The following is a 15,524-nucleotide window of genomic DNA, read 5'->3' as shown; positions in this document are numbered from 1 at the left end:
TTTCAATGCTGATTTTTGTGGTGCCCTATATGGAATCCAGCCCTATGAGCGTACAGTGCACACTCATAACAACATTCATTTGACAATGAAAAAAAAAAACTATCACCACCACAACATTTGAGGGGGGGGGGGTGCCCATCCCTAGTAGTAGACTTTATTTTTGAGTGTTTATTTTTAAATGCCAAACTGATCTAAAGAGGGGATGGAGTTTTTTCAGGATATGTTGTCTTAGTTACAGAGTCTTTCATTCATGTATAGATGAACGCTTATAGTAATACTTACCATTTTTATTGCACTACTAGATGTACACAGCAAAGCAGTGGTGATAAGTATTTAGGCACAATAGTCCCAACCCCCAAAAGATTATTAAATAAGGATGGAATAGGATGGTTTCTGATTTATACAAATATTTGCAAATTGGAAAGATGTATAACTATTTTAAGTTTCTGAACATTTTTGAATGTTTGAATCTGTGTGAATGCCTCCTGCCAAACAGAATTTAATAGCAGAAGACGATTTGGCCTGAGTCTTTAATTTGGTGAACTTACCACAAAATATTGGCTCCAAGGATTATGGGGCTGACAAAATAATTTTTTGTTCGTATAGTTATATATAGTAACATAAGTCTTAAAATTTTGTTGATCCCTAACTATAAAAGTATCAGTCGAGCAGGACCGTATATGCAAAGATCTGCGTAAGTAGACCAAGTTAAGGGATTTTTTTATACCACACACCTGCTCTAATTATTATATTTAAGATAGTTTTTAATATTAATTTCGGGTAGTTTTAACACGGTCATTTCCTATTCCCTCCCATTCATTCTCACTGTTTTCCCCTCTATTTTCTTTCTCAAACATTTATATATATAATGTGGTGATGATGGTGGTGGGGGTGGGTGCGGATGAAGAAACTAAGCCTACAATTTCATATTGTGTGTGTTTTGTTTCTATTACAGTGCTGGAAATAACTCGATCCATCCTGCCCAACACATGCGTCCATTTGGAAAGGGGCATAGGAGCAGTTAAAAAGGCAGAATACAGAATAATAACTTTAAACGGATGTTTGAGACTTTCCAAAAAGAAAGAATGGGTTTAAGTAGCCCTTTAACTCTACTCAAGCGTCTCTTTCTGCCCTTTCGTCCCACCAATCACACCACCTCTAAAAGAAAAAGAAAAAAAAAAGTAGTAAGTAATGTAAAACAAAACAATCCCGATTATTCAAAGATTGAAGATCGCAAGGAAAGGATCTGTAGATTTTGGCAGATAGTAGGATGTCCTGTCTCAACAATTAATCAAGAGGTACTAGAAATGTAGATAAGAGAACGGAAATCGAATTAGGAGAGGAAGGAGGGAGGGAAAGTGAATGAAACACTCTCTCTCTCTCTCTCTCTCTCAGAAACAGAAACTAAATCCATTCTTGGAACTCCCTGTGGATATGGGTTCGAGCTGCTGCCTGTCTGGACGGGCTGGAGCGCGAGGGAAGCTTTCCTTGGAAAGTCGAGGTTGGGTCTAACTACCGTACATCATCCCATTTGGGGGGGGGGGGGGGAGAAGCACCCAAACAAAACACAAGCCTCAAGCAGCATCGTGTGTATTTGCAACTGCAGGATAATAATCCACAGCTGGGACGTGATCGTTTTTTTTTTCATTTGTAAAGTGGATCTCTTCCAACTCAACTGCTCCTGATTGAGGAGGGGGGTAGAGTGTAAAAGGTGAGTTCCGATTTCTATTTGAGGAAAGTAAATGAAAAAACAAAGGGGGGGCTAATAGGAAAAAGACTAACTTTAGTATAGTTCATAACTGCTACTTCAGCAGGGGGATATATTCATATTTTTTTTTAATTTTAAAGGTGTGCTTGCGGTCCCTGTGAACCCCTCCCTTTTTTTTCGATCGCAAGTAATAACATTCCTATTTTTCTCGCTGAATAGGCAACGAGAAGATGGGCTTGAGGGAGGCAGGAATTCTGTGCAAAACTCAGCCCCCCATTGCGTTCCTACAGGGCAAAGGGGAAAAAGAGACTTTTTAATAGTCAGACAGTAAAATCCATTGAGATATAAGATCCACTTTAATGCTTGGTTAATCGGTTTGCGGCGTACTAGTCAATTGGTAATGAATGCACCAATAAAACCTTTTACCTGTAACTAGACAACTTCTAATTTGCCAGGAAAGCAACTCTCCTTGGCTATAAACTAGAGAGAACAGATTGCTTTCGGAGGATTATGTGGGGGTGGAGGGAGAGTGACCCCAGACAGAGATGGGATGGTTTTCAATTAAGTTCTAATGGGTGAATTATGAATCTGACTCTGTTACTGTAACTACTGAACTCCCTGCACGAGCTGCGGTGGCTTCAGGATCTGAAATAGCATCAACTGGAACCAATAAACATTCAAAAGAGACAAAGAAACATTGATTAGATGCCTTCTTACGCCCAGTCTTTGATGAGAAAGAAGTTAACAACCTTGAAGAAAAATGTAGGGAGCTGCAGGGTCCACAACTTGTAATAAGTGTAATTAGCAGTAAAAAGAGAGGGAAAAAAGAGAAATTTAGCAGAAAAGACCAGGGAACATATTTGTCCTAAAGATCTGTGTTGATTTATTTGAATATTTACCAGTTGGTTGCCTTTTCTTTACTTTGAAAAATATTTGAAGTTAATATGTTCCCTAAATATCATTCCATTGAATGCTGCAGTTGCTTCTTGGAGATAATTTTGCTATTGGAAGAAATAATTCCTTCCACGTTGTTCCTGTTTTGGCTGTAACAGTCGCACTGTGGCTCTTCAACCTATGTCATCAGAGTAATTTAAATAAGAGCAGAACCTGGTTTCACTCACCTATGATGACGCCATCACTGTGGCTTTTGAAGAAACAGAATTGTATGCATCACTTTCCATGAAAATGGGCTGTTGATAATTAAAATCTTAGCCGTAGAAAGCTGAGGGAAAATGGGTAAATTTTCTCTCTAGACTGTGGAAATAAAGTATTCATGCGGACTAACGATCACAGGTATGCTTTTAACGAAGTGACGATTAACTCCTAATCCAACATATTTCTTTTGAAGTGTGTGTGTGTGTGTGTGTGTATATATATATATATATATATATATATATATACCTGAATAAATGATATGATTACTGGATTTATTGCACTCCATGCAATTAGTCTATAATCGTAGAAAATCAGCTTTTAGAGAAGCCAATCCCTTTATCACCCTTCAGGATCTACAAGCTCTGGCAAAGGACCTCTTTTGGAAACATTTTTATGGTGTTTATTTTATTCTAGGGCTATTTTAGAACCTTGTCTATAAAATAAAGTTATACATGAGGATGTTTCAGACTGTCCCAGACACATCGTCTTACGTCAAGGTAAGACATGACACCATCTTTAAACAGGTAATAATAACACTTCCATGGCGCTATAGATTATTTTGACCCATTTCCAACAATTAGTGGCTATAGTTTTACCCAAAGATGTTGGAACACAAAACAAAATAATACGCTCCATTTTTGCTTGTGCTCTTTGATAGTCATTTAAAATAGAAAATAGCAACATTGTAATTGGCTTTCTTTGTTTGTTTTTAATTTATTCTTGAACGTGATTTTTCTTGCTACAGTTACACAGACCTTTAAAACAAAAATCGCCAGTTGGTAGTATGATCTTACAAGCATATAATTTCATTTCGAATTTTGGTTTTCAGTATGACAAATATCAATTTGCTAGTGAGTAAACTAAAATATTACACATCTGCTACTTTTTCTATTCATTGTTAAGAAAAACAACTTTTTTTTTTAAGTTTCTCCTTCGGTTGACCTAAAATAAGTTTTAGAAGGAAAAACAGTGAAACATACCTACCTGTACACAAATCAGCTAAGACTTTGAAAAAGTAAAACAGAGGTCACCAAGAAATGTCTCTTGGGAATAGGTATTTAGCTTAGATATCAGGTGGTATTTTAGACTGACATTTCTCTATCAGTTCCAAACCCAAACCTCAAACTTCCTAGTTCCTGCCCTGTACTTGTTTGAATACTATATTATATTTGACATCATAGTTTTCCCTAAGAATGTAAACAAACCAGTCTTTGGGACACATCTGGTTTACACGTTTAAAGAAAGATTGTATCCTAGAACTCTCAGAGCGAATGAGAAACACAAGGGCAAAAAAAAAAAAAAAAAAAAATTCCATCTTTATAGGTTTCAGCAACATCAGAAAGGAATCACCAAGGCTTGTTATTTCCCACTGAGAGTTTCCTCCTTCAGAAAACTCTGATTTGCCTAAAAATGAGGAGCCCATCATCTTGCTTACAATAGTAAGGAGGCCATCTCCATAAAAGGCTAGAGGCTGGGATTCCTCCATTTATCTAAGGGTCATATTTGACCAATATTCATAATAAGAAATGAAGCACTGCTTAGGAATTAATATAAAAGCACTTGCTTTTATGTTATTCCTATATAGAAATGTAGGGTGCTTTTTGTATCCAGATTAATCTATTTCTATCTCTATCTTTATATGTACATGTGTTTCTATATGTATTTCACACTGTAGGGTGCAATAGAAGTTGAAGAAGGTTTCCTGTGATAATTACCACAAAATCGGGAAAGTGTAATATTTCTTTTCTCCCGAGGTTTAAAAAAAAAAAAGACAAATGCGGCCTTGTAATGAAGATTTTCTTGTTGTACTGCAGACAGGATTCAACTTTATTGAACTTCATGAAACATGTGGGCCAGATGTCCTAAGCATTTTCCCCATAGACAGAAACGGGGGGGGGGGGGGATTCTTTAGTAATTCTGACTCTTAATTCCCATCTTAAATCATGTGTTTTAGAGAGAATCGCAAGCACAATAAAAACATTATCATTAATAAAATCCTCAGTGAACCCAATATCTAAACTCACAATAAGAAGGCATTATAAATATTGGTTCTTCAAATTTGATATTTTTTTTGCTTCATCTTAGTTCAATATATGAACGAATTAAGTTTTTATATAGTGATGCATTTGGAAGTTGAGGTCCTTACGAGAAGCGACAGGAGGGTGATGATGGCGGTGGTTGTGGTGGGAGGGGCGTTTTAAAAGACCGTTAGTAAAATTTGCTGCTTCTGAGCCTTTACTTGAAGGTGACGGAAGGGGGAAACCTGATGAAGAGCTTCTCTGGTTAGAAATTGGTTTTCCTACAATAATAACATTTGTGTCGGCCCACAAAGAGAGTTATTCATGGAAACCAGAAGAGTCCGAGAAGGGGAAACAATATTGGAGTTGTTCTGTAGGGTCTTTGGGTTGTCAGAAGGCTAAACACAGCACGCTTACACAGAGGGGGCCAGTGGGCAAAGGCACTGGTATTTTAATTCAAAAGGAAAACATGAAAACTGCTTCCAAACACTGGCACTTGTCCACTTTTGCAGGGATAACAATCTTCCAAATCCAGATTTCAGGACCAAAAAGAAGCCTGCGAAAAATCAGCTTGGATGTACTTTTGAAAGACTGTGTAAGGGAAAAAAAACACATTAAAATAAGTACACACTTCTTTGAACGTCTATATTTGCCTGCCTGTTCTGTGAAAACTGAATTGTTGATGGACAAGATAGGGGAAATCATTTCTAGAGGGGAGACGAGGGAAATACAAATGTCAGGCAAGGTTGTTGATAAAAACGAGGAGGTGCTGAAAAAAACAACATTAATAGAATATGTAGTGTCCAGGAAATGTATATTGAAAAGAATATTAAACTATAAAACAAATGCTTCACTTGGTTACTATATTATGTTCCAGTGGGATTTGAAACATATCAAGCCTCTACAGAATCATGTACAAGACAAATTTTAATCCAATCCTTTGAGTATATTGTGTGGATCTATGCAAGGGAAGCAAACGCATATTGAAACCTACACCCTTTAATTTGTGTAAAAATGCATTCAGATTTTATTCCTCAGATTCTAATTTGCAGCAAACTGATTGAGTTTACTGGTCAGGATGATGCATGCACTAACTTCTAGAATTTGGTAGACATTGTTTGAAATATCGCTATATATTGAAAGTGGTAAGATAATACCCTAATTGATCAGCATAAAGGAAGGGAGGGGGGAGAGAGAGAACGTATTTATAAAGATTATATATATACACATACATACATACATACATACATACAAACAAGTTTTATGTGCAGAGACTTCATAGGAATCCAGAGGCAGAAAGGTGAAAAATTCACATCACACCCCTTGCCCAAAGTAAAGAAATATGTGTTAAAACTTTTTTTTCTTATTCCACTTTATTCTTTTAGATATTAATCCCTTACTCAGAAGCAACATACTTTATCCAAAAGTTAAGAAAAAAAATCATCGAAATATCTAAGTCTAATCTACGGTCGTTTAAAAAGAACAAGCATAATTCTAATAGTTAAAAAGTAAAATGAAAAACATGTATTGATCTTTTACAAGGTTAACTTGCATATTTCGAAAAAAAATATATGAATGATCCTTTGTTCTGCTACAAGTGCCGTTCGAAGTTCTTGTTAAGTGAAATAAAACAAAAGAGACTGGTTTTGCACACCAGGGACAATTTCGCACGGGCAAAGCCTTCTGGCTGCCAGACACCAGCCCCCAAAGTAACTGAACCCTTCTGAGTTACGTCCCTCACATTAGTGGCCTAACTTTTAGTGCTCCATTATTTCTTAACCTAACCAATGCTCTTTTTTTAGTCTACATAACTTCAGGCAGAATTTTTTTTTTAATTCTAACTACTTACCCGCTCAAATAAAAATGGATGGACACTAAAATAAAACATTTACGACGCCTCCCCTCCCCCCAAGTCACGAAATCCCCCCCCCCCCCCCAATTTAAAAGAAGGTAGGCTTAAAGAGAAGTTTCAGAAAGAGCAAACAATCTTCATTCCCATTGAAGCGCATCTGTGGTCTAGCAGAAGCGGTGTTTTTCTAAGGTCAGTCGAGACTTAGGTTCTCCAATAAAAATAAATGGCAAATTAATTATGGCCTCAAGCGAGGGGCCAGACATTTTTTTTAGCTAGTGCACTGCAGTCTTAATTTTCATTTTTCACTATTTTTTTTTCAAACTCTACTTTGCTAGAATTATAGGAAATGTTTCTTACCAGCCCTCCCCCTCCTTATATTATTATGAACGTTTCTGCCTCAAACTAAAGGAGGTATAAGTTGAAGGCCAGCTTTTTTGACCCCCCCCCCCCCCCACCTCCCCAGCTTCTGCCCTGGGCCCCTGAATGTCTAGTACCAGCACTGGGCTCAGCTTAGTTTTCCCTTATTTAAACCTGTTTAACAAAAGAAAGGGATACCTTATCAAATCTTTAGCTGCAGCACAAGATTTCTCAACATATGAACTAATAATGTGGCTGGTTGCTACTAGCTACGCTTTCCCTCCTGCTGTTCTTATTCCTCGGTTTCCTATTTTTTTTATTTTTAATGTTTTGTTTTGGGAAGGATTTTTATATTTGGATTTAAAAGTAAGAGCCCTTTAAAAAAAAAAAAATTTAAGGCCATACCCTTTTCCAGAAATCATTTCCCCTGAGGCTTTCTGTTTCTCATTTATTTGTTCCCGTATAATTCTGGGTAATGCTAGTATATGTCTCCGACCAGTGTTAGCACAGTAGCACACTTTAGCTTCCCAGCAGTAACAGTGGCTAAGTAGGAGGAGCTTATTCTTATTCCATTTTGGGCAAAAGAGAGAAGACAGAAAGAAAGCGACCGGCTCTTAAAAATGTAATTTACAGTAACTGCAGTACTCCCTAAATTGCTCAGAAGTCTAGCCTGCACGTGTCTTGGCTCCTTTGCTCCCTTTTGGGATCTTCTTACTAGAATTTGCTGCAATAGGGTTCTACCATATGATGCATCTTCTGCGTTCTTTTTAAGTAAAGAGTGCCACATAGTTGCCACATCCTCTGTTTCATAACGTGATTTGGCTTTTTTTTTTTTTTTTTAAGGGCCAACTACATTTCTTGAAATACATTGTGCAGGGCTCCGACTTTAGTATTGATTTGATATGCGACTTTCTACTTTTCAGCAGATCTGACATGTTTGGTACTGTTTGGTCTTGCTAACAGAGACTAGATATATTTTCTTCACTTTTTTTTTTTTTGGAGCGTTTCGGCCACATAATGTCTTGGAGAAAATCAGTGGGAAGTATTTCAGGCAAACAATCAAATACAAAGTTAAATTCTGTGAATTAAAAGAAAGGCACGCTGCTCCTGAAATGTCACTGCTTTGGTCATTAAAAACACCCAGTCATCAGAATTGTAGAAAATTATTTTGAAAGTTCATTGTCTTTCCGCCACAGTCTTCCAGCCGTTGCCTTGCCACACCGATGAAACTAATATTATCTCAGGGTTTGATATTAAAGTCTCACAAACCTTCAAACTTACTAGGCTAAGGTTTAGACGGAACAGAGAATTCACCCCTTGCCTAGCAGCTTGAGGGCAGTGAGGTAAAGTGACTGTTCAAGGTCAACTAAGCCAGTTGTGGCTGTAGGAATCGTAAGTAGCTGGCCTCCTTTCCCTCAGTCAATGTTTCTCGAGAACAGGCCAGGCCACTCCTGTGAAACCTAAAACAAAAAACAGTGTCAGTAAAGGTTTTAAACATTTATTAGATTTGATACTTTTCTACGTTTTTATGTTCTGCATGTCTTTCTTTTGACTGGTTTCTTCTATTTTGCTTCTTTTTGCTAATGAAATCGATACTTGCTGTCCTTGGTGGTGTTTGTGAAAACTGTATTATCTGCCAAGATTTAAAAAAAAAGAAAACAAAAAACAATACTCCAGATGTTTGATGGGTAATAGCACAGTTTGCTGTCTTTAATGCATAGAAGATGTATTATTTAAATATGATTTAATGAAAAGTTCTTTATCTGATTTGTTCCAAATTTTGGTTAAAAATTAGAAAATTGCCTGGAAAGAACAACTATGTTATATTTTGTGGCCTGAAGCTAACAAACAGTTAACAGAAAAAAAAATTCCTATGGTTCTAAATCAACAACCTCGGTGAATGATTCAGACTTTGGCAAATTTAAAAGAAGGCATAAAACCAACTTCTATTATTAGATTTAGGAAAAAAACTTTTCAACATGTGGTAATATGTGACAACCGAGACTACCACCAGACTAATACCACGCCTACATATGAGATAAATCTAATATTAAGCAGTGGAGGCCATAGAGGAGAGCAAACTGGGCTTTAGGAGGTCCCAAGATGTTGCAGGGCAGAGTACTGGTATTATCATTGTTGCATTAAGATATTGGTGCTTAGGGCAAAGGGATACTGAAACAGAAAATGAAGGATTTGCTTATAGGTAATCAAAATAAAGCATACAGGTTTCCAAACGACTTTCTTGAAGGGTTGTAAGAAGCTGGCCCCCAACCCCCCTCATTAAATGTATTAGCTCCAGGTCTGGATCTAAAACTAAATCCAAGGAAACAAGACTTTAGAGGAAAAGGCCTGTTTTTTGACAAAAATCTGAAGGCAATCATTTTAGGTTTTTTTCCCCAAATCTGGTCTTTAAAACACATCTGAAGGAATTTAAGCATTAGATAGTGAAACATCTACAGGGCCACACAAGATGAGCATAAATAGCTGGCATGAAATACCTGGGATTGGCATATCTGGCAAAGTTGTATGCAAAGGTGTCAGCTCTGTGGGTGCTTGAGCACCCCCAATATTAAGAAGCTTTCTCTTTGTCCAATGAAGGGTAATTTATAATGGGGTTTAGCACCCCCAACCATTCTGAAAAGTTGGCTTCTGTGTCTGTATGGATAGAAATCACTGTGGGGATGATACTCTATGGTCAACATTTATATATCACATCTCTGTTCTGTATTAGGCTTGTATATACTGCAGCAGAAGATTTATAATAGGAAGGGAAGAGGTGAGAGAGAGAGAGAGAGAGAGAGAGAGAGAGAGAGAGAACACGCGCCCATCAACTTACATCAAGTTTGCACCATCCTGATCGATGGCTTTTGCTTTTCAGCTTCCTCCAAGCGCACTTGCTTACTTTTTTTTTTTTTTTTTTATTGACTAGAGATGGAAACGGTTTGGAAAGGATGCATTTCATTTTTTCCCAGCTTGGTCTTTCTTTAACCTCTTTTCTTTCTGGAATTAACAGCTGCCATGTGGCAATGGCGAGAAGACAAGAGAAGGAGGGAAAGTGTGAGTGACGGAACACAAGGAGTTAAAGTCTGCTTTTCCTTTAATTGAACGCCAGTCTTTGTGGCCCCAGGCAAGGGGGAGCTGACCCCACTAGCAGCATCCAGATGTGATGGTCTCAGGGGAACCCAGTGCAGACCCCTCGGATTGTAGAGGAGCAGACAGAAAGGGGGAGGGGAGGAGAGCTCCCCCTTCATTCTCGTTAGAAAGAATGCCCACAACCAGAGCAAAAAAAAAAAAAAAAGCCTCCTGGTCCCATTCAATCCCTTGCTTATATCTGTATTCTGCCGTGAAAACTGCTGTGAAATTGATGAGGGTGATTTGAGTAGGGTGTATATGGTGAGGGGGGGGGGGTGGGGAGTAAACCAGGCAAAGAGAAGGGAGGAGGGAGTGGGGAGGGGGAGGGAGGATCACATCTGGCAGCAATACTTAGAAGAAATATAGTAGTAACATTAAAGCATCATTATAGCAGCGGAGACATATTTTCTTTTCCATTTTGTTGGTGAATACAAGCTTTGAATTTTTCTTTGCTGTTGGATTTACAAACGAGGGGCAGCACTTAGCAGACTGGAGAGGGGCACACTGGAAAAGGTAACCGTTGCAAGACAAATGCCAAGCGATTCTTAATACCGGCCGCGGGTTCTGCCATATATTGAGATTATTAATACGAGACGAGAGACCAGTGCTGGCTGTTGCAGTTAGTGGTGCGGGTCTGGGTTATCGGTGTGGGTGTCCCCTAAACAAACCTGGTCGGGATGGGGTGCCAGAGAGAACTTCACTTTTCCTGACTTTGGAAAAATCGTACTCAGTGGCTCGAATAAGACCACGATGCAAAAGTCAGGGCATTTTTTTTTCTCCCCAGGATTCTCCAGCGGGAGTAAAGGCTTTAGAGAATGGTAACAAGTCACAGGAAACGCCAGAAATCAGGCAAATTAATTGTTTCTTATGCACTTCTTCCGTTTCTTACTTTTTTTTTATTTTTTGAAACTTCTCTTATGTTAGAAATTCCCTGCCTGAAAAGGGAGTTCAAAGCCAGGGGGAAATGTGAAAAAAAAAATGAAAAGGCTTAACAAATCGTGAATTAAAAATGCCTGTCAGCTTTATAACTTCTGAAAATATTTTTGGTTATCAGAGACTGCTGTAAAATCCAGATACTATGTAAGTCCTTAATGATTTTAAAATTTTTAAAAACAAAATAGACCCTTCAAAATTCAAAGCAATTTTAGAACAACTGTCTTAAGCCTTCTTGAAACAGTGCTTTCTGCAAAACATTAGTTTTTTTAAGGACAAATGGGCTCCAAAATATAACCCAAAGCACAACAGATGTTTTTTTTTTTTTTACGGCGGACTAAAATGTCATTTTTGTTTGGTTTTCAGCTTTGCTTCCAAGTGCATATCCATAGCTAAACTCCAGTTTCATATTTTGCCTTTACTGAAAGACACACACACACTGCATTCCCATGCAATGTTCAAGTATTTAGTGGAAAAACATATTAGTCCCCAAAAAAAAAAACTGTGGGAAGAAGCGGAAATTCATGACTCAGGAAAGTTTACTGGAGCCAATAGAAAAGTTGCAAAATACTTACTTTTCTTCATTCGAACATTAAGGGGACAAACTGCGTCCTTCAGAGTTTAGCCTTAGGTACCAGTAACATGAAGCAAAAAAACTCAGCTATTATTTTTCTCTCCTTCGCTTATCTGAATAGAGCAAATATCCTGTATGTAAAATACATAGCCTGATGCTCGATACAGAAGGCAGGACCAGACAAGAGCTTCCTCCTTTCAGAAGCAAAGTGACTTCACTTCCCAAAATTAGAAGAAAAAAAGTTTTCATCCGGTTAACTGTCTCTCTCTCTCTCCCTCTGCCACAAGAAAATAGGAGGGCGAGAAAGAAGCGGAGGGGGAAATATCGAAGGGCTGGAAGTAATAGACTTAAACCGTGTCAATGTGCGGGATACTGGTGGGCTGCGTTGAAAAATACTCGAAATGGACGGGACGATTAAGGTAAGCGAAAAGTACAGTTTGGGTCCTGATGAGCTGAAAGGCAGAGATTAAAAAAAAAAAAAAAAGAGAGAGACTGGGGGGGGGAGGGTAAAGGAAAAGAACAGCGAGCATGGATTTGGGGGGGAGGAGGAGGATGAGGAGTGGGGATGATTTGAAAGAGCGCACTTTGGATGAAATGGGGGGGGGGGGGAGTTAGGAAAAGAATAAGTTCCCTCCCACTTTCTGGCCCTTAAAAAGTGAGGATTCTTTACAATATTTTTGCTTGGCTTCTTTTCTTACCTTTCCCTTTTTTCCTATGGTAGGGTAGTGAGAATTTGCAGTGCTCAGCCCCTCTCCACCCCCCCAGTTCCAAAGACAGCAGTGCCCCTGAGTGACTCTGTCCCGCAAGTTTCTTTTAGAGGTGGGAAATGGGGGTGAGAGGTGCCTTTTGGATACCCCTTTTCTCTTTCGCTTTCTCCCCACTTTTATAGAGCCTGGACAAGAGAGGCAGTGACGATATAAGAGAGCCGGGATAGTGACTGCGCAACGGTGGTGGCAAGCAGCCACACCAAGGCCTTTCAAGCTTGTAGCTTGTACCTTGCCTCCAGGGCAAAAAACCCCAATAAATAAATACATAGATTTGATTTTAATGGTTCGTGTTTTCAGTTCGAGAAACAGAAAAGGGAAAGAAAGTGAGAGCCAAAATAGACTGGGTTTTTCAGCAACTCCTCTAACTTGCTGCACGGTCTCGTAGTTCTGGTTTTTTTGTAACATTTGCGTTTAAAGCAATCGTACTTGTGAATGAACTGGCCGTCAGGTTTAGACGCACGTGATCTTGCCATAGGTTGAAGGCGTGTGTCCTCAGATTGGTAGAGAGAAGTGGTGGTTTCTTGCGTTTTGGTTCGACGACATGAAATAACAATGATAAAGCAGAGAAACCAGAAAAAAAGGAGCAAAATGCATTGTCATAGAACAACCTACAACTGCACTGCAAATACATAAGCTTGTTTTTCACGCTTGCTTCCAGATGTTAAACTGAACTCTGCATCCTGCCTGAGAAATCTGTTATTTTGGTTTCATATTACTTAGTATGTATATACCAGAAATAACATAGGTTGCATTACCTCCCCTCTAACGTATTTATCTATAACATCCCCCTTGTACTGTTGACAGCTGTGTACGGAAGCCCCTCCTTCCCCCACCCCCACCCCTAACTATTTATTCCCTCAGATACGTTATTAACAGCTCTAACAAATTTATCGATTTATAGGGTTTTGCAAATTTTTTCATTAACATTGTTCAAGATGTCCGATGTAAGGAAAGCGTAACATAGAAATACAACCTCCCAGGGGCATGCCTTAGGTTTAGTGTTAGCTCAGTCGTAGTATAGAGTTGCTTTTTCTTATATAAGGCGTTTCACTTTTTTAAGATGAACTGTGGCAAAGCGGCGGTCTCTTTTCTAAGATTGCGAAAGAGCCCTTGTCCCTAGGGTGGGGATGTTCTGTTTGTAGGCCGGCTTTTGCAAGTCCCAGATCTGCTGACCTGGAAGGGAAAGACAAGCGGACAGCACGAGCTGAAGTCTCTTGATTAGATTACAGATCGTGGCTAGTATGAACGTTTAGCAAAAGGGCCAGAAAAAAACTGAGATAGAGCCAGCGGGATATTGGGGGGCGGGGGGAATGGGGGTTCTGTTCGACATACTCAAATTTGAGGAAAAAAAAAACCATACATTTATTTGTGGTCTCCTGAGCGAAAAGGTACCAATAGTGGGGTATGTGACTTATTTATACCACAAGGTAGTGGAATATCAACTGTATAATCCTGCGAAATTTCAGCCTCAGGTATGGACTAATTATAATTCTGTCTTTTAAAAAATGAGAAACGTTTATTAATAAAAAGTAATTAACCACAGAATTTGCAAACTCCACTGCAGTTTTTTAGGCTGTAGAACATGAAAAACATCAAAGTTATTAAAAAAAATTGCATACTATTACAAAATATTCAAACATAGAAGTTGAACCTCCAAATATTTAGAGCCTTTATCTCTGTTGTTTGTAATCCCACCTTTGTATGTGCTAGTTAGATCAGGACTCCCCCTCCCCCCCCCCCCCCCCCCCCCCCCACAAACTGCTCTGTTTTTAGGATACCCACAAAGGATATGCATGGGATAGATGAGAGGACACTAGGTTTATTCCAAGCAGGGCCAGATGAAAGTATAATGGTGCTGTCAGTCTGCTTTTCCTTTTGTACCCCCATCTTGGGATCAGTTGCAATATGAACCATGCAGATGTCAGGGCTTATATCAGGAGACTGGCCCCACACCAGAAGGTACCTGTGTTCATTTTATTTTTCCAGTTGGATTGGTGCTGGTCTCTCATTACCTCTTGCTCTTGCTGATTTTCTTCTAAGCCCCTTTCCAGGATCCCAGTTCTATTTTCTGTTCTTTCTGTTTCCTATCTTCTTCCTTTTCTCCCCTATGTCTGCCTCTGACGATGATCCTTTGGTTTAATCTGTTTCTCCATTTCTTTCTTCTGCTTTTTTTTTTTTTTTTAACCAAACTATAGCTGGATTTAATTCTCCTTGACCCTCTCCAATCTTCAGTCTTCCTCATTTCATTTTTCACCTACTTACAGATTTCCATTTCCCACTCTTACTTCCCTAGTCATCCCATTCCTCACCTCTGTCTCTCATTTTTCCCCAGCCTTCTATCTTCCTTTATCTTTCACCTACTTTCTTACCCCCATTTTCCACACTTTGTATTTATTCCCTTCCCAACCTCATCTACCATCCTCTGCATCTCCTTCTCTTACCAGCCCCAGCTACCTCCCCATCATTCAACCCCATTTCACTTCCAGTTCCTTTCTTATGTCTTAGTTCTATCCTCACACCTCTCCTTCAAACACCAGTCCCTTCCTTTGTTTCACACCTTTCTGTAGCCCTCTGTCCTATTCAACTGTCTCCCAATCCCTTCAAGTCTTCCAAACGATCTCCCCATTCCATTTTTCTGCACTCAGTCTCACAATCCAATTCATACCTTCACCCAATCACTTAGGTTCCATTGTCCTCCCTAATTCCTGTTCATTTTCTTTGTTCCCACTATATTCTCCATCTATTCCTTTATTCTTCTACCCTACCCAATCCCTAAGCCCTCTCTTATACTCCTGATACTCAGGCAATCTTTGAGTCTCTCTTCTTCTGTTCTCCCACCTACTCCTTCTGTGTCCTCAAATCTGCCCTCCTTCCGTTTTCTGCCCTCCTTCCATTTCTCTCTGCCTTTTCCACTCTACCTATTTCTCTCTTTCCCTGGCATTTTCACACTGCATATGCCTTGCTTGTCCCCCTCACAGAATCTATTCTCTGCTCTCATTTCCCCCAGCGTCAGCCACCAGTCCCTCCT

At 39.1% G+C, this 15,524-nt stretch overlaps 1 protein-coding gene and 1 long non-coding RNA gene across 5 annotated transcripts in view; one reads left to right on the top strand and one right to left on the bottom strand.

Annotated features, from left to right (window-relative positions):
* Positions 1-1,673: 1,673 nt before the first annotated feature.
* The window catches only part of FLI1 (Fli-1 proto-oncogene, ETS transcription factor), a 230,355-nt gene continuing 216,504 nt past the window's right edge, over positions 1,674-15,524 (top strand). For 2 of the 4 annotated variants that reach the window (XM_030221799.1, XM_030221796.1), the window contains exons 1-2: positions 1,674-1,711; positions 3,278-3,387. In XM_030221799.1, coding sequence (XP_030077659.1) covers positions 3,316-3,387 — 72 coding nt within the window. In that variant the 5' untranslated portion in view covers positions 1,674-1,711; positions 3,278-3,315. Of the gene's footprint in view, positions 1,712-3,277; positions 3,388-11,971; positions 12,149-15,524 lie in introns of those variants that run through there. The other 2 variants (XM_030221797.1, XM_030221798.1) reach the window with 2 other exon arrangements.
* Positions 7,794-11,933, bottom strand: LOC115482197. The gene is made up of 2 exons (XR_003944043.1): positions 11,731-11,933; positions 7,794-8,550 (listed from the first exon to the last, which is right to left on the bottom strand). It is a non-coding gene; the product is annotated as an uncharacterized LOC115482197 (long non-coding RNA).

Source organism: Microcaecilia unicolor, chromosome 12 (assembly GCF_901765095.1).
Source record: "Microcaecilia unicolor chromosome 12, aMicUni1.1, whole genome shotgun sequence".
Classification (NCBI taxonomy): domain Eukaryota; kingdom Metazoa; phylum Chordata; class Amphibia; order Gymnophiona; family Siphonopidae; genus Microcaecilia; species Microcaecilia unicolor.
Note: the sequence above shows the minus strand (reverse complement) of the source record. Positions and strands in the feature narration are given on the sequence as shown.